Here is a 24,692-nt window from a genome sequence, read left to right on the forward strand (position 1 = left end):
ATCAGTCAGCTATCTTCCAACTATGCTCTTCAAGTTCTTTCTAATTTAATGTATTACCTCTTTTACAACTTAACACACAAGACTTGTTACAGTAGACAGAAGCTGTCTTTTGTATTTCCAAACTACTGTCTTTTCTCTGAGCCAAAATATACATATGTTGATGTGCCAAGTGGCTCTTCAGGTAGGAAAGTAAAAACATGTTCAGACAAGTCCTGGAGATTGGGAAAAATGCCAAAAAATGTTTAGCTCAAATAAAGCATCAACAGCTTCACTTTTACTACTTTCAGCAGCAATCAGATGTCTAATTAAATTCCATTAGCCTAAAATAAGGCAGAGCTTTGAAGACACGAATCAATAATCAGAGTAAATGCCACACTGACTGTGTTAAGAGACTTTTGAAGCTTTGCCCACACTACAAATTCTTCTAAGTTTAAGCCCTCTGACTTAAGTTGGCTGTAACTAAATCATCCAGATGAACATTTAGAAGAGTTAATAGGCCTTTTTGGCCTATTATTGAATACAGTTCACTTAAGAAATCTGGTTTCCTCATCCTGTTGAATGTATAATTTAAAAGGCTTTGCCTGTTATAATGTGACATTTCTTCACTCTAAAGCTCACGTTTATTTTTAGGAAAAGGTTTTGCTGCAGACCTAAATTCGTCACACTGCACCAACAGTGAATTAATGTTCTAGAAAGGCTTGGTCATTAAAAAGATAAAATAATTCAAACCACCACCATGAAAGATTTTAAATGGTTCTATAGTATATGGGCTCCATGACAGAAACAAATTCACTGGTTTCCTTTGTGCACAAGAACAATAAAGTGTCAAAGCACATAAACAAGTCTTTTAAAACAAGCAAATGTGTCCTTTTAAGTCCTTCCCATTAAACACACACAGCCTGATGGGGATACTGAGGCTACTTGTGCTTTTAATGCCTGAGAAACAACCCCTGCTGTAGGCAACATGTTCAAAAGTTTGATCTAAACCACAGAAATACCAACTCCATAGGACACATTTCATTTTGTTAAAAAGTTTGGAATCAGATTACTTAGTCCTCTCAACCATCAAACTTCACAGATTAAAACTAGGTGAGTCTCTTTTAACCTTCTCATGTTCTGCCAAGAGTCTTCTAAAGTGTTCCTTTCTTAAGTGTTCTGAAGTATCTGTAAAAATTCCATTTAAGAACATACAGAATTAATGTGGCCTCAAAACTACTAATAATGCTGTTTAGATGTTTGTGGTGAATTGCTGAGCAGGAAAATTAATAAAGTCATACTTACACAAACAAGCTTGCTTTAAAATACTTGTCTGGATCTGTCCTAAACCCACTAAAATCAGAGAATTCTGTACTCTCCTTCTCCCTAAAGCAGCGGTCTCCAACAAATCATGTTAAGCTTCCTAATTTCTTATGTATTCTTATCAAACTTTGAAAATTGGAAATAATATACACTCACTTTACAGTTTTCTTTGGTTCTGTGGACCACTTCCCATAACCTTATGGCCTACAGAAGGTTTGTTTGCTCTCATTTTAGTTTGGTACAGTGGATGATAATAGCATTGAGGCATTGACTATTGACAGGTGAGCAACAATCTGGATTTATACCTAAGATCTTGATCTTCCCTTACATGTATTCATAAGGACAAATGAACTCAGTCTCCTGGGTGCTGAAAAACAGAAGGAGCAAGAAAAGTTCTCATGTTTACTCTTAGTCACCTGAATAAATCTGATAAGCTCTCTCAGCTAAATATGAGACAGAGTGAGGGCATTTCAGCCCTTATCTGTTGCCTTCTTTTCCTCTGGTACCTGTCTGCATACAGCTTGTCTTCTGCAGCAGGCCTGAAGAAGTAAAAAGCATGTTCCATTCTGACTTGAGGGCAAAATATAATCTAATGAGTGGAACAGTGAAACAAGTCCTCCAGGTAAAACGTTTTGGGTTTTTTTTGTGTTTTGAGACAAATACGTCTGTGTTTGCAGACATCAGTGACTCAAAGTTGCACCTCCAAATGAGTGTACGTATTTCCATCTAAAATCCTTGTCAGAAGTTGTTGTCCTTAAATACATTCAATGAAGTCCTTAAATAAAGGACTTTAATACATTTAAGTATTAAAATCCTTATATACCTTGTATTTCAATGTGTAATGCTAATCAGCAGTGTAAAAATAGCTATTTAGAGGTGCATTACTGTCATTAAGATTCCAAAGCAATTGTTTGAATGAATACATTTTTGTCTTCCTGCTTTTAATACTAACATAAAAGATGAAGACAAAAAAAAATGTCTCCATCATTTAGGAGTCTCTCTAGATAACATGCTGTACCATTTAAGTTATATAGTTCCTTGTTAAAGACTAAACTTCTTAGAGAATAACACAATACATATCCCTATTCTCAAAGCCTCAGTAATGTTGGTCAGTTCGGGGTATGCAGGAGGAAAGGTGGTCAGGAGAAACTGGCCTGTGGTCCCTGCAGAAGTGAAAGATGTGGGAAACTCCTAAGTTCTTATGCCAAGGTTGTTCAGCATAGAGGCTTTTCAGTGTGGCATGGCAAAACCTGAAATAAGGAGCCAGCTTAGCTGTCACCACTGGGGGCCACTGCTACTTAGCAAGAGAGAAGGAAAAGGAAGCTGCTTCGTGGTCTGGAGTCTGCATTACTGGAGACAGCTCCTGTAGAGAGGCAAGAAAATTACTCAGCATGGAGTCGCTTAAGAGATGGGAATAGCCAGCAAAGATATGCACAGGAAACGGAAATCTGTCAATCATCATATGACTTTTGCCAAGTATCATCATGAGTGATGACAGAAGTGGCAGCAACCACTCAACCTTTGCAGTGGTATTCCCAGTCCTGTGCTGATCCACATATCTTTGGGAAGGGCTTGCATATCAGTAATAAATGGGACCCCTTACTAATCAAACTTGCACAAAAATGGGTCATCATCATCATCACTATCTGCTATGAATCACTTGTTAAGGAGGAGAACAGACAATATAGAATAGGTAAAAATGTTTTTATGGCAGAGATTTTGAGGAGTAATTAGAGACCAAGACAAAATGGAAAAAGATAAGATGGGCAGAGGAATTACATACAAAAGAGAAGTGAGTGGCTTCTCCTTGGAGTCTTGAGACTTTTTTTTTCTCCATACTGCTTATCTTTGTAAGTACATACTTCTGGAAGTACAGATTCTGGACTAGATGCAATAGTCAGGCTTTATACGGGTTTTTCCTAAGAATCAAGAAATTTCAAAAGGAAATCTTTCTCACTCTGGACATTATTCATATTAATTACATTATTTACACCCAAATTGGTCTTTCTGAAAATCTTTTGTACAAAATGTATTCATGGAATGGAAACCAAGGCCTGACATTTCCTGTCTCTTTCCTGTAATATTATGGCATAACTCACTGACTTCAAATGGGCTAGTGTTCATATACTTTAAAAGTGACAAGGTACTCACACCTCACAACAATTTACCACACTGATATTTTGGAGAGGAGCAGTTACTATGTCACATACAACTATATATGCACCTGTGTGCTGCTGGCTTAGACAGCAGCAGGTATTTTCTCTTCCTTTGGTCTGAGCTGTCATGACACAAAGGAATGATATCTAATGGCCAGCCTGACAGAATGTAATCCTTTTGAAAACAAACACACACACAGATGAGAAAGGCAGAACTGGGTAAAGAGGGATTTCTCACCCCAGAACTGGTGGACACACTGGTGTAATTGCTGCTAGGAAATACTGAATGTTGACCTCTCCAAACACTTATAGTATGTCTCTAGGACTAAACAAGCACTATAATGCATTGTGCTGTTTCCATGCAAATCTCTGTTTGCAGACCAGCCTGGAGAAGCACATCAAAGGCAAATGATAAGAAAAGCAGGTGTGGGTCACTTAGGGGTGTTTCAGGCTCCATCCCCCTGGGAGGGCTCTGGCACTAGTACTGCTATTGTACATTGTTAATTAAATCATTCTAATTAATTCATTCAAAGTGTAAATTAGGAAGGAAAGAAGATAAATTACACTAATACATTTAACCCCCATGCTGTTTATTTAGCAGTTGAACAAAATAATGTGGTTAAAAAGAGTCTAACAAGGCAAAAGCCCAAGACACAGCTGTTTAATAGCATTAAAAATGAGATCTCAGACTGTGCTGCAGGCACATATTGCCTGTTTGCATTTGAAAGGCTTGCCAAGATAGTACTGGCAAACCCTGCTAGTTTAGATGCAGCTGATACTAACTAAACAAAATAAAATACATATTTCCATCCCCTAAGTGAAATAATCTCCTCTGGTAAATGGATTATTTTACCAGTACAGCTCTGCCCATGTAAGTATTCTTGCTGGTGCTGCTAGGGTAATCTGGGAGATCTTTTAGCTGCACAGCTATGCCTGCAAAACATTTAAGTATCAATAAAGCCATATGATAAAGTTTGCTATACATTCAAGGTTCCAAGAGCTTGTCTCAACACAGAAGCCAAACCAATTTAAATACAGAGCAAGGTGAAATAATTTAGTTAAAACAGCAGTGTTCTCTGCATAGCAAGCAAGCTGGATTTCAATTGAATGAAGATTTTCCTCTGCCAATGTTTTTGGAGTCAAATGTTGCACTTTAAATTCTAGAGATTAAAATGAAAATATTTAGGGGTTTATATTGACATACTCGTTCTTTTAGGCTTCTTCTTAAAAAAAACCAAACAAACAAACAACAAAACCAACCCTAAGAGATTATCAATTTCACATGACTCTAGAAGCTGAGGCTTTGAGAAAAGGGCCAATTATCTTGTGATTTGTGATAAAATCATGATATTTAGCAACATTGCAAAGATCCTATCTATCCTGGCATACTAATACTAGGAGAAACATGTTTCAACTAGTTCAGCGGGCATGTTCAACTATGTCCTGGAATAGCCTCGGCCAGCTTTGTTTTCAGCAATGTCAAAATACAGATTGGCCCATCTACAAAACTGGCTTAACCAGAATAGTGCTTAACTGTGATCTGACTTAGTTCTCAGACCAACATAAACCAGGCCAAAGATTTGCTTGGACCAAGTTAATTTCCTGAGTGTTTTTTCCATGCTAGCAAAACAAGCTTTCTTACTCTAAACGTGCTATAAGCTGTATTCAGACAAACCTATCTACTTCTAACTTCTGTGCAGAAAGAAGAAACACTTTGGGTGTTTTTTCACTTAACCATAAATAAGACCTCAATTGAGCACATCCCAAAGAACAACTGCTGTTTGTAAGCATGGACTGTGTAGCTCCTTTTTCTTTTCCTTCTCTCTCTGCTTTCAACCAGTACCACTGCTTTACACACACAGAAGGATCTGTCTGGCTGTGTACTTGTTTCCCGAACAGATGACTTAAAGCTTCATCCAATCATTCTGCCCCGATTAACTTCAACAGGTTCCTCAATTCATGGAAAAAAAGGAAGATCAGTACTTCATCTGATCATTTGCTTACAGGATTATTGCCCCATTTTTTTCATGCAGGGTACTGCCCAAATCTGCATGCTGTGGGCATATATGTAAATAACATATGTTGTCCTCTCTGTGGATCTCGTTTTTCACTGACCATTCCTTACAGCTATAGTTCAGATGTTGCTAAGCAATATATAGGTAACATTATTCTATCCTTTTGGCTTATCACTCATAGTGATAAATAACTATGCCTGTTCAAAGATTTTCCTAACTGTACGAAGTAATGTGTCCCTGTGTTTTTAGTTGCATAGAATGAGATAATCTGATTTTCTGGCACCAGATTGTGGAAGATTCACCATAATGGACAGGATTTGGGTGGAATCTCTGCAGGTTCACTTGTGTGGAAATGTGGAAAAAATCAAGGCATTTTACATTTATGTTACGATGAAAGGAAAAACCTGGACTTGTAGGATGGACAATACATGTGCAACAAAGTTTGAACGTTTACAGTCTAATCCAAAATCCTCTACAGGTACATGACTCAAGTGAACATTAATGCCCATGAGTACCCCTTGTGCAAGGTTGTTTACAATAGCTTCACACACCTAAACAACTTTGAAACATTCTTTATTACATACAGATGTGCAACATTTTTAGACCATGCAATACTTCATGTTGTAATAAAACAATATTGTGAAAAGAAATAATCTATGAAACAAATTACTCTTTCATCTGCTCCCTGTTCAGCTATGCTCTCCAGGCTTGCATATGCCCACAGGCTGTCTGGAATTACAGATGTGGCCTGCTGTACACTAAGTGTGTGCTAATCTGCAGACTGGAGTCCAGCAACACAAATACAAATAACCCTCTGGATGTTAGCAAATTGCTTGCAGGGCATTCTTTTTTTCAACAGAAGTTTGGGTGACACTTCATTATGAAGAATAAGCAAATTCTCCAAAGTGTTATATTCAAAAACAAGCTACCTGTTGGTTCGAGTAATTGTTCTTATCTTCCTTAAAGCCTCTCTAGACCAATACCATTGCTTTAAGTGATATTAGCAACAAGTAAACTAGCAATAAGTGCCGTGTTTAGTACGGTACCTTGTTTTTCTTGTACAGAGCCACACAATACCACTATGTAAACACTGTTGTTATGTCTATTGTTACGTTTATTGTTGAAATCGGCCTTTTGCACAAATGCGTTTTTCACATACTTTCTTAACTGGGAAATAATTAAAGCCAGGCTTCCCTTTGTGCTGCGGGAGCTCTCCACTGGACAGCTATGAAACGGCAGCTCTGTCAAGGCCTCCCGAAAGCGCAGCGACTGCAGGGCCCGCGGTAGCTCCGCGGCACCGCCCCGCCGCGGGAGGAGCAGCGCTCGGCGGCGGGCTCACAGCCAGCGATGCCCGGGCTCCTCCGCGCTCTCCCGGCCGCTCCCAGGGCGCCGAGGAGGAGCTTCCCGCCGTCTGCCTTGCTCGGTCTTCGCCACCCAACGGGACACGCCAGGAGGTCCGGGACCCCTCCCGGCCGAGCGGCTCTCCCCATCCCGCGCAGCTGTTTTGGTGTCCGCGCACCCTTGTTCATTCGGAGCGCGGTGCAGGAGCTCGTACAGCGAGTGGCTGCTCCGCCCGCCCCCCCGGGGCCCCCACGCCGCCACGGTCGGGTGCGGGGCAGCGTAGGAAGGGCAGGAAGGAGCGGACATCCAGCAGCCCCCGTCCGGGGCGACACGAGGCCCCGACTACACCTTCCCTGCCGCTGGCCGGGACGGCAACTGCGAGCTCGCTGCCCTCATCCTGCCGTCCCTCCCCCGCCTGTCACTCACAGACTTTGCATAAAGCCTCCCCCCGCCCCCCAGCCCATATACCCCTTCTCCGCTCCGGCGCCGGGGCAGAGCTGCGGCCGGCGTGCCAGCGGTAGCAGCAGCCACCCTTTCCTTTTCTTCTGTCCCTCTTCCCTACCTCCCGCCCTCCTTCCGCGACCCGCCTCCCGCCAGTGGCACCAGCTCCGCCCGGCGCTGCGCGGCTCTCGGCGCTGCTGCTCGCCTGCCGCGTCCCGGCACTGCCGAACCTGCTCAGCCCAGCTCCTCTCCCATGCGCGGCGCTGCGTCGCCCAGGGACCTCCGCGCTCGCCCGGGAGCCGCTGCTGTAAGTTGGTGCCGCCGAGCCGCTGCAGCTCCCGGCACGGAGGGGAGGCGGGCGGGCAGCGGCGGAGCAGAGCTGGCGGGCAGGGCTGCCGCCGCGCTGCTTCTCCGGCTGGAGTCGGGCTACCTTGTTAGTCCCCAGCACAGGCGGAGCCCGGCTCTCCTCTGCCCTGTCTGGAACGCCAGGTACCAGCGGGGCACTGGTGGGTAGGCATTCGCGATGGTTTTCTGTCTCCTGTACTCGGCTGCCCTTGGAAAGCGTCGGCTCTATTAGAGAAGCTGCTAGCTTCCCCGGTGGACTTCAGCTTCCTGCCTGGGGTCCCGGGCGGTCCGGAGCATCCCTCAGCGGGCGTGAGGCAGGGCAGGGAATGAGCGAGCGCCTCTTTTCTCCCCGAGCTGGCTGCGGCGCTGCTCTCCCTGCGCCGGTACAGAAACTTTTGCACGTGGTTATTGGTCTATAAAAGAAACCAAACGCATTTTCGCTTCTCGCACTGGTTTTTATATCAGTCTGGGAAAAAGCTCTGTAAATTTCTTCTCAGAGATGGAGTTATCTAGGCGTTTTGATGGGGCGAACTGAGGGGAATTTAGAGTTGCGTTTCTTTGTTTGCATGTGGTGAGCTGCAGTGCATTCCTAGCAGGAGCAGCGTGTTCTGCTTTCTGTCTCGCTGCAGGTCCAAGGCAGACACTGAGTTTCAAGACTTCAGGCAGTGTCACGGTTTGCCTCTGCCGCACTGATAGAATATCGGTGCAGTTTTAGCAATTGAAAGCGGTGTTACTTACATCGATGGGATGATTAGTAGACTTCCTCTGTTTCAGCTGTTCCACTGATTCTAAGAAAAACGCAACCACCACTGTGTAATTACACAGTCGTATTAAAATGAGCATGCATCAGGGATGTGTCAGTAATTTCAAAATACTTCATTTTTAATTTGATTTAGGCTGAAACCTGCATGCTATAGAACTTTAAGTAGGACAAGGAGCCTGTTGTTTAGTCTTAAAGAATGTTTACTTCTGGGCTGCTGTGACAAGTAGCCTGTTGAAGTGTAATTATAAATCAAAGTCTTGGTTCAACCTCTGTTCCTAGATAAAATCTGTATCTGTAATTTACTGACCACTTCTTGTCTTTTACATACAAATACTATTTCTGAGGAAAAAAAATGCCTGAAGGGAATTGGCTAATATTATTCAAGATGAACACTTGATCACTGACTGTAAATTACCTCTGCTGAACTATTTGAGGTTTGCATAATTTCCAGCACCAAACAGAGAAATTGGAGATGTCATTTTTGCATTTTATTCTTACAAGATTTTGGATTGACCTAATTGCCACGGACTCAGGAAGGCTATTTACAGAAACACTGCCTTTTAGTGAATGATGATACGTGCTTCTAAGGGTGTTCAGCTGGTGGGCAAACTCATCTCAGCACCACACTGGAGGAAAAAGATGTATCTAGATATGTATCTTTGTTCTCTTTGGGGAAATATGTTGGCTTATCTTAAATGTGAATTGGCATATTTTGAATTCTTCTCAATAGATGACATTGTGATGATAAAGGCAATCTTATGGGAACAGTTCAAGACCAGCATGTATGAAATCTACTTCTCACCTAGAGACAGTCTTCTGTTATAGTAGGGTGAAATGCTGAGTGCCTTATTCAGTAGCTGATTGAGAAGGGTTTTTATACAAATTTGTAAGTTTTTTTTTAAAGTGGTATTTGTTACTATGACTGTGGGTGGGCTTTGAGTAACAGACAGTGATCTGTTCCTCCCCTCTGCATGTGGTCTGTAGTTCACTAGCCTCTACTGTATGCATAACTGCAGGGTGGTTTTTTTCTGTTTGCCTCTATTTTGTTGTGGTTATGGGCTCGTTCTGAATGGTGCTGAACAAGCGTTGCTCATGGGAGTACACAGCCTGGTGGAAGATCTAAATGCCTGAATTTGCAGCCTCTGATGTGAACTTCACCTGCCCTATTTCTGAACCCTGTGTGCATTATGAAAGAAAGTTTTCAGTATGCTCTTAATTCTCCTAAATTCTCTCTAATATATGGGGGCAAAAAAGAGAATCTGTGTTTTCATAAAGATCCTGATATGCCTAGCCTGTGATGTCTACACGCACATTGAGTTAACTGGAATGGAGGGTGGGGGGCAGTGAGCATATTCAGATACTGGTTATTCTGTTGTCTCTGATCAGTGGGGTGTTGAGCTCTCATCTTGCTCCCTGGTGAGGAATATTGAAAGAGTAAATCCCCTGTGTGAGGAAAACCTACCTAAAGGGATCCAGTGAATACTATGCCTTGCATATAACAGCATTTAAAACAGTAAGGTGCCTGGAAAAGTTAGGAAAATTTGACAGTAAAGTGTTCAGCTTCCTATCTGTGTCTTCAAACTGCTTATATACTAGTAGTTCAGGCCATGACCTTTCTGTAATCCTTCAGTTCCAGGAGATTTCAACCTGTAAATGGTCAGTATCTTATTTTTGGCTATAGGTTAAGTGGGTTATTTTAGTCTGAGATTAGTGCTCAAGACCCTCAAATACCATCTGGGTAGTTTTTTTGCCAGACAATACAACTTCATTAACGGTCATTTAATTTTCCTTTAAAAGAGTTTGTGTTTTGAAGACATACCAGCTGCCTTAAGTTGTTCTGTGCTTAGTGCATTTAATAGGTTGGTCTAGCATTGGTATGATCCCTTTCTAAGCTGTGTCACAGTAGAGCGAGACAGATACTCTGCCTTGTAGCTCTGATGTGTATTACTCCTTTCTGTTTTGGAAGACTTTGGATTGTGCAAATATACATTACTTTTCAAATGCAGTTAAGTTTCATCATGCAAATTTTGTTTCATATTGAAGGAAATGAGATATGGTATTTTACAGTAATGTCTCTATTCCTTACTTTAAGCTGGGTTTAAGGGCTCTTTTTTTCCTCTAACTGAAGGGAAAGGTGTATCACAAACTTGCTGTTGTTCAATATAGTGAATCAATTATATTAGCACAGATAGTGGTACTGGCTGTGCTGCAGTTAGACTGCAGGTGTTGCATGTCCCATAAACACAGATTGCTTGTTCTGAAATTGGGACTGCGGTCCATGTGGTTTTGATTTTGTCAGTGTTTCTGGTCATATGAATCTAGAAAAATGCATGTATTAAAAAATGCTATTTTTGAGGCTTGTAAAGCTCTTGTATTATCTTGAAGCATGAAATGTGGGAACAAAATTCTACAATTCTGTACTGCTTAAAGATGCTCAACTATACAAAAATGTCTGTGTGAGAACAAAGTATACTCACATTAAAAACCTTCACAACTGGCCCCAGATCATGCTCTGATTTAGGACATTGCATGCTTTCCAGGTAGATCTTTTGGCCAGTTCCTTATTTGAAGGTGCAATAAAAGGTACTCTGGACATGCAAATGGCATAGTAATTAGGCAAGTTTGGTTCTTGGCTTTCTCTGCGTTTTCTCTGCAGTTTGAAGAGACAGAAGTGAGATAATCCCAGTATCAGTCACAGCTTGCACTGAGTTCTGTATGTTTCATCTCCTACTATTTGTGCTGTGGTTTTTTGGCCATTAGTTTTATATTGCTGCCAATATTCCTCCCTTACCCTGTACCCATACTATTTTGACTTAGTTAAATCTGGAAACTTGCTGCTTTAATTGTACATAGACCTGCATATCATGGCAGGTAACAGTAATATTCACCTCTAAACAGAATCTGGGTAGCGTTTTGTTTGTTAGGAATAGGGCCTGTTCCTGTTCTGTTTTATGCCTTCTCAGAACTTCAGAATGAACTAATGGCTTAATCTCTGAGAACCTAACTCTCTAGGTGGTTTCAGAGGCAGTGACCCTGTGACTTTGGCAGGTAGTCCTATAGAAAAATATGTTTTTCTGCTGACCCTGCCTATATATATGCTGTATCACAATTGCAAGCAGACACTGAATTCTGTGGATGTGGAATAAAGTTGGAATCTGTAGAATTTACTAATAATTTTTTATTTTTTTATTTTTTACAGTTATACAAGTCTAAATGTATGGTTGATACCAGCGTTTTATTTTAAAGTTTGGGTCTTTCCTTTTTTTCCTTTTGTGCTGTTGCATATGGAATCACTATACCAAAGGGAAACTTCCTAATGGGATTAGTAGGTTTTTGTTCCCTATGCAGCTTTTGACATTCCTTAGGTATTCTGTCTGGTAACTCTTCCTGCTATGATTCAGTACAGGAGAATGTTTCAAGCGTGTGCATGTGTATGTATGTAATGAATCAGCTGGTCTGGGTTGGGGAAGGGTGAGAAAATCAGTCCTGGTTAATTTTCTTTCTCCAACTTACTTGCTTACTCTATTGCTATGAAAGTTGGAGATCAGGTTTCCCAGGATAAACCTGCTCTTGGGCAACAAATTTAGACTATGTCATTTATGAATCTCATCTTACAAAAAAGTAAACGCATGCCGAAGGTAGATGTAATTCTCTGTCCACTCAGCTGTAAATTAAGGCTTTTTCTCCCCCATCCTATAGTAAATAATACACACACTTTTTGATATGTAAAACTAATAATGTTTTTGATTTTTATTTATATTAATTTTCTTCTTTGCTTATAGGTGTGAAAGAAAATGTCGGTCAGCATGCATGAAAATCGCAAGTCTAGGGCCAGTACTGGCTCCATAAACATATACTTGTTCCACAAGTCATCCTATGCTGATAGTGTCCTTACTCACCTAAACCTCCTGCGTCAGCAGCGTCTCTTTACAGATGTACTTCTCCATGCTGGAAACAGGTCATTCCCCTGCCACAGAGCAGTTCTAGCTGCTTGTAGCCGCTATTTTGAAGCAATGTTCAGTGGAGGACTGAAAGAGAGCCAGGACAGTGAAGTCAACTTTCACAATTCTATTCACCCAGAAGTCCTGGAGCTTCTTCTGGACTATGCATATTCCTCCAGAGTTATTATCAATGAGGAAAATGCAGAGTCGCTGCTGGAGGCTGGTGACATGCTGGAGTTTCAGGACATTCGAGATGCTTGTGCAGAATTTCTGGAGAAAAACCTTCATCCCACCAACTGTCTTGGTATGTTGCTGCTGTCAGATGCTCACCAGTGTACCAAGCTGTATGAGCTCTCTTGGAGGATGTGCCTTAGCAACTTTCAGAGTATCAGTAAAAGTGAAGACTTCCTCCAGCTGCCAAAAGACATGGTAGTGCAACTCCTTTCCAGTGAAGAATTAGAAACTGAAGATGAAAGGCTGGTATATGAATCAGCTATCAACTGGGTCAACTATGACCTGAATAAGCGCCACTGTTACCTGCCAGAACTCCTGCAGACAGTGAGACTGGCTCTTTTGCCAGCCATATACCTTATGGAGAATGTGGCCATGGAAGAACTCATCACCAAGCAAAGGAAAAGCAAGGAGATTGTAGAAGAATCAATAAGATGCAAGTTGAAGATCTTGCAGAATGATGGAGTGGTTACCAGTTTGTGTGCCAGACCCCGAAAGACTGGCCATTCCCTTTTTCTTTTGGGTGGCCAAACCTTTATGTGTGACAAGCTGTATTTGGTGGACCAAAAGGCAAAGGAGATCATTCCAAAGGCTGACATTCCAAGCCCACGGAAAGAGTTCAGTGCTTGTGCCATAGGCTGCAAAGTGTATATCACTGGGGGACGAGGATCAGAAAATGGAGTCTCCAAAGATGTGTGGGTGTATGACACCCTTCATGAGGAGTGGTCAAAGGCTGCTCCCATGCTGGTCGCTAGGTTTGGCCACGGCTCTGCTGAACTTAAGCACTGTTTGTATGTAGTAGGAGGGCACACTGCAGCAACTGGCTGCCTTCCAGCTTCCCCTTCAGTATCCTTAAAGCAAGTAGAACAGTATGACCCCGTGACCAACAAATGGACCATGGTTGCCCCACTGCGAGAGGGAGTAAGCAATGCAGCTGTAGTCAGTGCAAAGCTGAAGCTGTTTGCTTTTGGTGGTACCAGTGTTAGTCATGACAAGCTGCCCAAAGTCCAGTGCTACGATCAGTGTGAAAACAGATGGACGGTACCAGCCACCTGCCCGCAGCCCTGGCGCTACACAGCTGCAGCTGTTCTGGGAAACCAGATTTTTATTATGGGTGGAGATACTGAATTCTCTGCATGCTCTGCTTATAAGTTCAACAGTGAGGCATACCAGTGGACTAAGGTGGGAGATGTGACAGCAAAGCGAATGAGCTGCCATGCAGTGGCATCTGGAAACAAATTGTATGTGGTTGGAGGCTACTTTGGCATTCAGAGGTGCAAAACATTGGACTGCTACGATCCCACATTGGATGTATGGAACAGCATAACAACTGTGCCCTATTCATTAATTCCAACGGCATTTGTCAGCACATGGAAGCACCTGCCCTCCTAATTGTGTGCACATTGGCAATTGCAAGTTACCAGGTAAGAAATAACACTTCAGAATTTCACTGTAATAATGCTTTTCAAAAAACTTTTCAGCAGAAGCTCTGAGGAGGGGTAAGTATGTTTGATGCAATTTTACATCTGCATCACCTGAGACACATTCACGGGCTACTGCAAGCCAGGCACCATGTGCGTGACAGTGCCAGATCCTGGAAGTAGTTTGCCAAGGTATCTTGCACCCACTTTTACAAGGCCTTTTCCTGCATGATTTAGATGTAAAGGACTGAGCAAAAATAACATTTTCAACTTGTGGGGAAATGCAGGTCATCTTTTGGAAATTGACTCCGGCTCTTAAGTACTAAATGCATGCTAAACAAAGGTTCCAGTGCCATTTTTCTGATGACTGAGACTGATAACTCTGCATCCAGTAACAGTACCCAAAAAAGATACAGTAAATTCTGATCTGAAGCCTGATACTGAATTCACTTGAATTTCCACGCAGACAGCCTTTAGAGAAAGCTGCTGTCTTATGATAGGTGTTTTACAGGGAATTCAGGCCTAATTTTCAATCTCAGCTAGACAGCATCTTAGCATCTGCATGGACTGTGGTCGAATTTTCTCCACTGTTACACATAAAAATACAGATTTTTCAAAATATTTATGCTTATATATGTTGAACTAGGTATAGTGTCAGGAAGATATGTAATTAATATTGCACCCTGAAATAATTACTGGTCTATAGCACACACTGTTCCAAAACAATTTAATTATACATAATGGGCCAGGCTCTTACCAGGTGCAACTTCAGCATTGTATCTTCTCACAAGCAAGTCTGAATTTGGTCTTGCTAGATTGGTTGCTCTGCATTTCTTATTTTTGGGAAGAGGGGAGAAGACTTTTGCTATTAATCTGTGTATTTTGCAACAAACCTGGCAGATTCCCATTTCTGTTGTGTTGTTTTGATTCCCGACTTCCTCTTTGTGGCTTCAGTACAAAATCAGTTACTGCCAGCCAAGTAACTATAGTGATGTCCTTGACCCTAAATAATCAATGCCCTGTGAATGGTGATTTCTTTTTGGATTTGAGCAGTGTATATTGTACCTATGAAGGTGGGCAGGTTATTAGAAAAAGGCAAATAAATACAGTTACAGTAATTAAACAAACTAGGCATGTACCTCTGGGTTACCTAAAAGTTCAGATGGAAGACGTTCTCCAGAATATAGGAAGAAGAACTTGTGTATGAAGACTTCTGTAGCTTCTTCTCTTTGGGACAGATTGCTGGGGATGCTTTTTGGTATTTTTTGCAGCAATAGACATTTGCCTGACTTGCAGTAAATGCAGACCCCAAAGGTCTTTGAAACAGTGTAGACAGTGCAAACACTCTTGTAGTTGCCTTTCAGTTGACTGGGAGTTTTGATTGAGTAAAGAGTACAAGGTTGGGCCCATGCAAAGCAGCAGCTCAGCTTTGAAATCTAGTGTGAAACTGGGCCGTGTTGTGGCCATGGCCACAATGCTCTTCTCTCAGGTGGTTGTTTGTCTTGAAAACACTACTTCTCTCCCTGCTTTTTTTTCCCAGACTTCTTCAGAAAGCACAGCAAATCCTAGAGGCTTACCAGGTCCTGGTTACTGGCAGTAATTGCCCCCCCAACAGCAAATGGAAGCCCTTATTTCTGTGTGCTAGCTTCCTCCCTAGCTGGGAACTACACCTGAATATCTTCAGTTAATTTGTATTATTACTGACTTTATGCGGTTCTCAATGTTATCAGAACAGCAGTATTGAATGCCCAGACTCAGGTTTGTGCCAGGAAAAATATTGACTTATTCTTCTCAGTCTGACTTAATTGTTCTGGAGTTTACAGTGCATGAGGGAGTGTTTTATTTTTGAAAAACAGTTTTCTGAATATAACGGTGCTAAAAGCTTTCCTTTACTCTGGAATTGCTTTTTAAAAGCTGGTATTTTATCTTCACTAACACACAAGATAACTGGCTTAACTAGCACAGAAGATAACTGAATGTGGCTGTAGACTGAAATCTCACCAGTGCTGTGTGCTCATCCAGCAAGTAGGTTGTTTTGTTTTGTTTTTTTTTTCTACTGACTCCTGCTGCTTTGTCAGTGGGTGGGAGGGCCAAAAAGGAAATTACTTGTGATTACTCTGTTTTCTTGGTGTTGTGTGGCCCCAGTCTGACAGCTTTTAGGAAGACTTCAGTCTGCTTTGTCTTGTTCCTCAAACTTAGGAGTTTCGAGTCGGGCTTTTCCCCCTCTGTTTTGGAACTGTTTATAGCTTTTTTTAAAGTTCATCCCACAACAAGAAACACCATTTTGACTTCAGTGTTGATAGTTTGTTTTGATAGGAAGAATGTCATGGTATGCTGAAGAATGCCTAGAATAGACTAGGACCCTTTTTTAGACATAAAAAAATAGCCCACACTTGTAAAAACACTATGGACTGTTACGTAGGCTGATTTGTTTCCTGTGAATGTTCTCTGTTGTTCTTAGACATCACAGCCTGAGAGAGATGTGGTGTGCTCAAAGGATCTGTGAGTGCACTAGAGCTCATTTGCATTGTAATGAAGTAGGATTTGCCTTCTAAAATTCTAGCAGTGCTGTCAGAAATTATTGTGATAAACTGATGATGGTTTGGAAGCTGGAATTTTGATAACAGCTTCACAGTGAAAAAGCAAAGCACAATCTCAGCATCCAAAGGCTGAGTTTTTCATTGAATAATTGGTTTTATGAAGGACTCTAGGATGGATTTATTCATGGATGGTATATTGCTGTGTAAAAAGAAATTAAGCAGAATTCTGCTTAAGTGGAGAGTAGCTGTATTTTAAGTAAGGGAATTCTATGACACTCCTTCTGTTGTAAGTTCAATTCAGAATTTGTTAAGGTAACCGGAGATACTGGAGCAAGACACCTTCAACTTTCCTTTCTGCTTTGCTCCAACCAGAGGTATGTTTTGGCTGAGGTATAGAAAAAATTCTGCACTGAATATTTATGTGGATTTTTGTGAAGGAGAAGTTACAAAAGGTTGTTTGCTTAAAAGAAGTCCACAAACTTTTAAGATTTTGGTGGAACATAAAAATGTGGAAGTATACAGAATAAAGAGTCCATCACTTTGAACTTTGTCAGGCCACTTTGATTTAGGTTTAATGTGACTGAACTTATAGCCAAAAAATTAGCCTTTTTGCTGTCAATTGGATGGTTTGCAGAGTAAGGTTAATAAAATAATAAAGTCACAATCTGACCCTAAATAATTATGTTCTTGACTGATTTATATGTTAGTAGTTGGGTATTGCACAAGAACCTTGAGGTTCAGGGCAGGCAGGGAGGCCCATCAACTGGATATCCTAAGCCTAGCTTTTAGGTTTTCTTTCACATCTAACAAAGACCTTGTGGTATATTGTTGCAGCAAAACCTTTAAAGTAATTTCTCTCTCCTTTCCCTCCACCTCTTTCCATGCTTTTAGTTTACTCTTTTATTTGGAGAAGAGAATTGGAACCTCAGATCTGGAGACATTTTAATGAAGAAAAATTGTTAAACATCTTTTGCATTTGAAGAAGATCATCTGCACCTTGTAAATTATCCAACCTAGACATGAAGGAATGGGAGAAGAAACCAGTGTCTTCAGTGCTTCAACATGTGGTTTAAATATGAATGGACAAACCTGAGATTTGGTCCTTGTGCTAGTAATTGTGGATTAATGCCAATGTTAATCAGTCCTTCAAAGATGAGAAAACAGAGACAGAACTTCTCGTAGCTGTGCACCACACAGCAATTGATTTCCATGGACCCCACTGTTTTTATGTGAAATTTGAAATGGTTGTCATCTCTCTTTGTGGTGGTTTGAAGTGCCAGCACCAGCTGCAGGGGAAGCAGGCCAGATCTGAAACAGCAAGATGCTGCTGTGAATGAAGATACAGCAGCATTGCTGCTGAACTCTGCTGACTGGAGTGTGCTTGCCTGTGGGCAGTGCCTTCAGCATCTGTTACACCATGTTGCATTGTCCTGTGTGCAGTAAGTGACCTTCTGCTTCATAAGGACCAGTCCAGTGGTGAAATGTTTTTGCAACAATGGGGAACAAACATTACATCCCCAAAATGCTCATTGTTCCTGTTCTTCCCTGTATTTATATTTCAGTCTGTCCCTTTCCTATTATGTTACTTGTTGTAGATATAGTTATTTATTGTTCAGTGCTTGCATGCTGAAACAATGCCTGCAATTGTCTTCATGTTGCAAGGGCTTGTGTGAATTGTATGTTTTGCACATATTGTGATTGCTGACTTGCTCTGCTGCACAAAGAAAGAAAATTATTGGGTAACAGTTGGAGGTGGGAGGGAGGAGTGGCTTCCCAGTCGGAAATGGAAGGATTACAAGACAGGATTTTAAATTATACATGTACTAAAGGAAGAAGCCATGGAGGTCACTTTCTTAGGCCACCAGCTCCCCAGGTTGCATGTGGTGTGTCTTGTAGATGGTGTCCTTGCAACATTTCATTTGTTGGTCATGCCTTTCAATTTCTAACCTGGAAATAGCCAAAGTCTCTTGCAACACTTGCTTTGTGCAGCTTCCTGATTGCAAATACTGTGGAAGAGCTTCTGGATACCAAGCCCAGATGAAGTCATTGTCCAAGCTTATTTATTTATTTATTGGGTTGGAGGAGGGTTACGTACAACATAGCCACATTGTCCTGAAGGAGTGGAGAATGGTGATTCAAGAATAAAAACAAAAAAAACCTCAACATAGGTTAATGATGAAGTCTTAAGGAAAAAAAAAAAAAAAAAAGAAGAAAGAGCAGCAATTTTGCACTGACTGGATTGCCTCATTCATCTGGATCTCAGATCATCTGAGTGGCCAGATGTCAAAGACCCAAGTGCTCTAGAAAAATTCTTATGGGGATAGAAAATTAATTTCAAACCTCTTATCTTGAAAAAATAAAACAAAAACAAAAAAACACCCTCAAACTCTGCTGCTTTTTATTTTTGTTATCCAGGTGTGTCTTTAATCACTTGGTTGCTCAGAAGTCTCAGATAATCCTGAGAAACCAAACTTTGATATTTAAATAAATTGTTACTTATTATTCTGGTCTTTGGACATAGATGAAGCTACTCTTTTTCTTAGGAATTTCAGAAGCTTGTGTTTCACAGGTACTTTCTTTGCCATATCCTGTCATGAAGCTGGTATTGTATTGTGTTTTTTCTTAAATGTTTCTAGAGCCCAATTTAACTGGCACATTCAGTAACATGGTTGGTGTGTGCTGTGGTATAAGTAAACAGCTGCATGTCTGCATGCAAAACAAAAATACATGTGATGCTTGCCTTTCTTTGTGACAGTGATGTAGCTGTATTTGTGAAAGCTTTGTCATCTGAAAGTGTTTACACTGGTCACTGGAAGTTTCTCTGCCTTACATTTGATTTGCTGTTTGGAGTAGACTCTTTACATTTCAGAAATAAAGTATTTGGAGTTCTGTGAGTACTGAGGGAACATTGATTAATCAGCAGTCATTTGCAGTTTTTAAAAGGGTGAGTTCCAGCTAGATGTGGTAAAATTATAGTTCCACTGATGCAACTGATTCCTTGAAGTGGTAGAGTAAAAAAGTATTTAAACTCAAAGCTTCTCTATCCTGGTCCCCCTTTAGATGACCTTTAGCACTAGGAATACAGATTAGGATAGGTCTCCTTTCTATATATCTGTAGCTGCACAGGTTGCCATATTGAAGCAAACAGCCTTGAATTTTTGTTGCCTTTCATCTTGTGGATCATGCTCAGGAGTGTGAAGGGAGCCATAAAATCAGACTTCCTGTGTTTTGCATGTCCTCTCCCCAGGCACTAGCAATTACATAAGGTACAAGGAAGTAAAGAACTGGGTCTCCAGGGGCCCCTGTGTTTGAATAAGGACATATAGCTTTGAGATCTGTGTTCTCTGACAAGCTGATCAGAGTCCAGAGGTGAAGCTGCCTTGCATCTGACTATTTAGCTTATGAAATGTTTTGTAGCACCATGCAGCTGCCAAAAGTGGGATGAATTTTCTGCAGCTGTTTCCAAACTTGTGGTCTGCTTTCAAGTCCTCAATTAATTCCTGTGTGTAGGCTGAAGGAAACTGAAGTCAGGGTGGGCCTCTGGCTCTGCAGGGAATACTCTTGCTTGATGAATTGTTGTGGGAATCCTGGCTAGCTACTTGACCATTTCAGTCCTGTGAAACACCCCAGACGTAGAAGCAAATGCAGTTCACAGCAGAGTGCACACAAAAACCCTGGCATAAGATGGGAAGGTTCCTCTTTTTTTGCAGGCTGGTTACTGTAGAAACATGTAACAAAGGACAGCCTTCCTCTTCTGGTATAATTGTGCAGCCCCTTTTCTATATGTCTGACACCTGTCTGAATAAGAGTGATTAGAACAGAATAATCCCATTCTTGGCCATTGAAGATGTGGTTCATGTGCTAAAAGAAAACTACAAGTAGTAGAAGTAAAACTGTCTATGTCGTTTGCTACTATGTCTTAAGATTTTGTAAAACTCACTTTTTTCACAATGTGAAACTGAAGGTCAATAAATTATTAGATATTTCCTCTCCATGGAATGTTTATTTGAAGTGTTGTCTCTTCCTCCCCTCTTTCCTCACCCTTAAATGCTTTGAATCTTTTATAATGCCCTTTTTTTATGTCCTCTTAAAAGAAGCACATCAGCAACATGCAATTAAATGCTTTGGTTTAAGCTTCTGCTTCAGCTGCGCTTTCCTTCCCTTTGTTCTCTTCTGCTGCTCTTACTATGATCTCTATCTCAAAGTTCAGCAGTTAAAACTCAGAGAGCCTCAAAACATTTAAGAACAGGAAATGCAAGTTTGTTGGTGCTTGCAGTACAGTTTAGTTAGTGCCTGATACCACTTGGAAGTGGTATCCACTTCCAATGGTGAATCCATTGTAATTATTCTCAAGTCAGAAAATGCTGGCTGCATGTAAAACATTCCAACTGTTCTATATACATCTATAGTCAAACTCTGAACTTTTCATCTTACCTTTTTGTGTATACATGGTAGTGGTGCTTTTGGTTGGTTGTTTAAATGCCATTTTAATACAATTGATTTTCTGCATTGGCTTAGCACCTGTCTGGCTGAATACCATCCAAATATAAAATAGCAAGTTTTTCGACATATTCTAAACAACCTCTTTTAAAACTCCTGCAGCTGCCCTGTCTGTGAAAAGCCACAGGTTTCTTCATGGTCTTTCTTTGCTCAAAAGAGTTGGGGTCATAGTATTAAATTGCTTTCTGGCCTTGGCAGAACTTGGTTAACCTGTGTTTGAGATACTTTCCAGCAGTTTTGGATGGGGGAGTGGGATACTTAGAGAATCTTTGAATTTGAGGAATACCAGAAGAAATCAGCCTTTCCATGGAACAAGGTAAGGTTAAATTAATTTCAGTGCTTATTGAAAGCTCTTTGCTGGAGAGTAATCTGGGTTGCTTTCCTTTATTTGGACTTCACCAGGGCATGGGACGCTTACAGCAGCACTGTGCATGAACTACTGTAGACTGATTCAGCTGATGTAATTTTAGGGCACTGGATTACTTACTCTGTCTGGTCATAGATTCAAACTCCTTTGCTTGGAAATTTTCTCACACTGGAGGACCTGATATTTATAGTGAGAGTGTAATAAAAAAATTACATTTAGGTTTTAAACAACTGATGATCTGTACAAGACATCTGCAAGACATTTGCTTTATTCATAGTAAGTATGGAAGCTAAATGCCTTGAATGATTAGAAAAAAACCCCAGCTCATTCGCATTGACCATGGCTTCATCAAGCATCGTGTGGTGGATCAGCCCTGACCTGTAAGTCTCAAAGGCCCTGCTTATGCTAGTAAATTGAATATGCTTGGGGATGGTCTAGCATGGTGGCCAGCTGGCAGAAAACAGCCTTGAGCACTTTGAGCAGCCTCTTGTCATGGCAAGACAGGGTGGCTGCATACAAACTGCTTAGAGTGGCTGCTGGAGTGTTCTGGCTCCTGAGCCCTACTCAGGAACACTACAGAGGAGTGCAAGTTTGCACAGGCCAAAACCACGCTGGGGCTTCTCAAATGATTGAGCAGAACTGACAGTTCTGTGCCTGGGAACACAGCCAAATAAAGTTTGATATATTGCCATTGTCCCAGCCAGAACACGAGTAACATCACCTTTAGGTCCTTGATAGCTGGGCAGACTGATAACTGGTTGTATGACCCAGCATCAATGACCTAAATGCTGATGAAGGTGGAGGGAGGAAGAAATGCTGTCTCTGAGTGACACAGACCTTGGCAGGTGGGAAAGATGGGTCCTGAAGAGGTGGAGTCATGCAGCTTCTTTAGATGCAGTGACATGAAGCGTTGGAAGTGCAGAGAGAAGAAGGTAAGAGTGTCCCCACTGCAGGTGAAAAATGTTTGGTGTGCCCAAAGCCTTACTGGTGACAGTGCCTTGTGGGCTTTGCAGCAGGTGCATGGTGTCTGGTTTAAAAAAAGGAAGATGGAGCAGAACTCTATCAGAGTGACAGCACAAGTGTGCACATGGGAACACATACATGTGCCCATAACCCTGTCTGGTGAACACCAAATTACACTTCTGTTATAAAAAATAGTGCCCAGTTTTACCCAGCATGGCCTCAGTTTTGGCCCTTGCACCTCTTACACCCACACAATTTACTCACCTCCATAGTGTGAAGGGCTGTGATCTGCAATGGTCTGTCATCTGGGTGTATGTATGCATGTAAACCATACAGAAATATAAATACTATAGAAAAGTCTTATGTTTATTCCAATTTTTATGTTTGTGTGTGACACAAAGCCAAGTACAAACTCACTCAGTAGTAACATATGCACATACACAATGTACACAAAGACCATCTGTCTTCTGTGTGTCTTTAATAATGGTCTGTGAACTTTCAAGTTTCACTGTTTGTTAGAAACTGTACATTTAAATATGAGAATTACGCTTAAAACAAAACATAGTACATAAGGCGTGACTGTGAATTAAAGTAAGTGGCTAAATAAATTACAAAATCTCTTTCATAATCATGTTTAGGCAATGCTACTGGCCAGAAAATGCCCTGACACTGTCAGGAAACTAAACTGGACAATGTGTCCTTTTTTATGTGTTTGTGTGTGTGTGTGTGCATCTAGTTATCCTAGAAACCATAATCTGTATCTCTCAAGCAATGGGTACCTATGAAGGAGGCAAAGCCACAGGAGTTTCTTCCAAGACCCCTCCTAATCCTTATGTTATCACACCAACATTAAATTACTGAGCACTTGGTAGTAGATGAAGTTCATTAGATATTTTGTAATCACTCTGGAATTTGTGGGTCATAGTTCATGCTCTGATTCAAAGGTAAATCCTATGTCTGTGTTACTTAATTGCAATTATGTATTTATACTAGCCAAAGTCACAAATACAAACCAAGATTTTACAAACCTGCAGCTCTTTCCAGGAGATTTTAACATACCTCATCACGTTTCATCCCAACAACAGATTTATTAAGGAGCAAAAACACCAGTCCCCAGCCTGAGGCTGAAAAGCTGGGGCATGGTGGATTTGTTGAAGGGTGCAACAGAAATAGAGTACAGCAGAGCCTCTTCAGTTCTCCCAGCACCTTCTCCTGGAGACACTGGGGACACTGCACCAATCAACAAGATGTCAGGCTGCCTTGTGAGATTGGCTGTGAAAACTTGTCATCTCATTCATGTTGTTAATTGGCTTGAGAAGAGTTAAACTATTCACAGAGATACTGTCTCCCAAGACTAACAGAACTAGGTCTATAAGAAATAGGAAGGACGTGCCATCAGTTAAAAATAAGCAACTTGGCTTTTTACATAGCAGTGAGGAACAATAATTCTTTCAGGCAGATGGTTACTCTTTACCTAAAGAGCACTGATAGGAAGCAGACAAGTTTAGGGAACTGCTGGTAGCAGAGTGTTTACACAGGCTTAAAATGTTATCCTGCTCTTTGGCATCCCTCCCAGTATGGAGAGGTGCTGAGCAAAAGAAAGATGCAGATTGGACCTTTTATCTTAGTGACAATAGGCTTTCTTTTCCATTCCGAGAAAAGAAACACCTTGTCTTAAAACACTTGGAAACAGTGTTTTAAAGCTTGGGGGTCCTATAAAGGGACTCAGTCAATGTGGACTTCCTCCCAGGGTGAATGGCTGGCTGGAGTGGCTTGGTTCAAGGATTGGGGACTAATCTCACACACTAGCTGTGTGAGAGGAGACTAGTGGCTGGTGGAAGTGTCCTTGAGTACAAAGGATATACCCAGCTGTCATTTTCAAGTGAATGTATACGTTACTTTCCCTCACCCCATCTTTGCTCTTCTTGTCCATACCTGTGTAAATTCCTCGTGGAGCTGTTGCCCCAGCCCTTATAGTTGACAGGGAGCAGTGAATATTGCAGAATTAAGAGGAAGGGTGGTAAAAAGCTTTTATATATTGCCACTGAATATGGTCCAAGAACTATATACCATGGCCTGATAATCCTGAGGAATATCTGCCTTTGTCCTGGTCTACCTGTATGTCTCAGCCACACAGCTTGTAGCTATTAGCTGTTTGCATCCCTGTGTAGCACAGACCTGTGCTTAGCTGTTTCTGGTTAACCGGTCAAAAATCCTGGAAGTAGTTGTGTCATAAGGTAACACTTGATGTGATGTGTTAGCTAGGGTTTTGTTGGTTGTAAAAGGGTTAGTCATCAGTGTTGATGTGTGTCCTCTGTATGTCCTCTTCTCCCTGAAGGACGCCTTTTATGTTTGGTCCTGCAAATGGG

General features: G+C 41.4%; 1 protein-coding gene across 3 annotated transcripts in view; it reads left to right on the top strand.

The window, feature by feature from the left end:
- ENC1 (ectodermal-neural cortex 1) overlaps positions 1–20,487 on the top strand; it is a 40,472-nt gene extending 19,985 nt beyond the window's left edge. Inside the window, exons 1-3 of one of the 3 annotated variants that reach the window (XM_015652269.3) lie at positions 7,372–7,559; positions 12,143–13,956; positions 17,385–20,487. In XM_015652269.3, coding sequence (XP_015507755.1) covers positions 12,155–13,924 — 1,770 coding nt within the window. In that variant the 5' untranslated portion in view covers positions 7,372–7,559; positions 12,143–12,154 and the 3' untranslated portion in view covers positions 13,925–13,956; positions 17,385–20,487. Of the gene's footprint in view, positions 1–7,371; positions 7,560–7,609; positions 7,742–12,142; positions 13,957–17,384 lie in introns of those variants that run through there. The other 2 variants (XM_015652271.3, XM_015652270.1) reach the window with 2 other exon arrangements.
- The last annotated feature ends 4,205 nt before the right edge of the window (positions 20,488–24,692 follow it).

The sequence above is a fragment of the Parus major genome, chromosome Z (genome assembly GCF_001522545.3).
Source record: "Parus major isolate Abel chromosome Z, Parus_major1.1, whole genome shotgun sequence".
NCBI lineage: Eukaryota > Metazoa > Chordata > Aves > Passeriformes > Paridae > Parus > Parus major.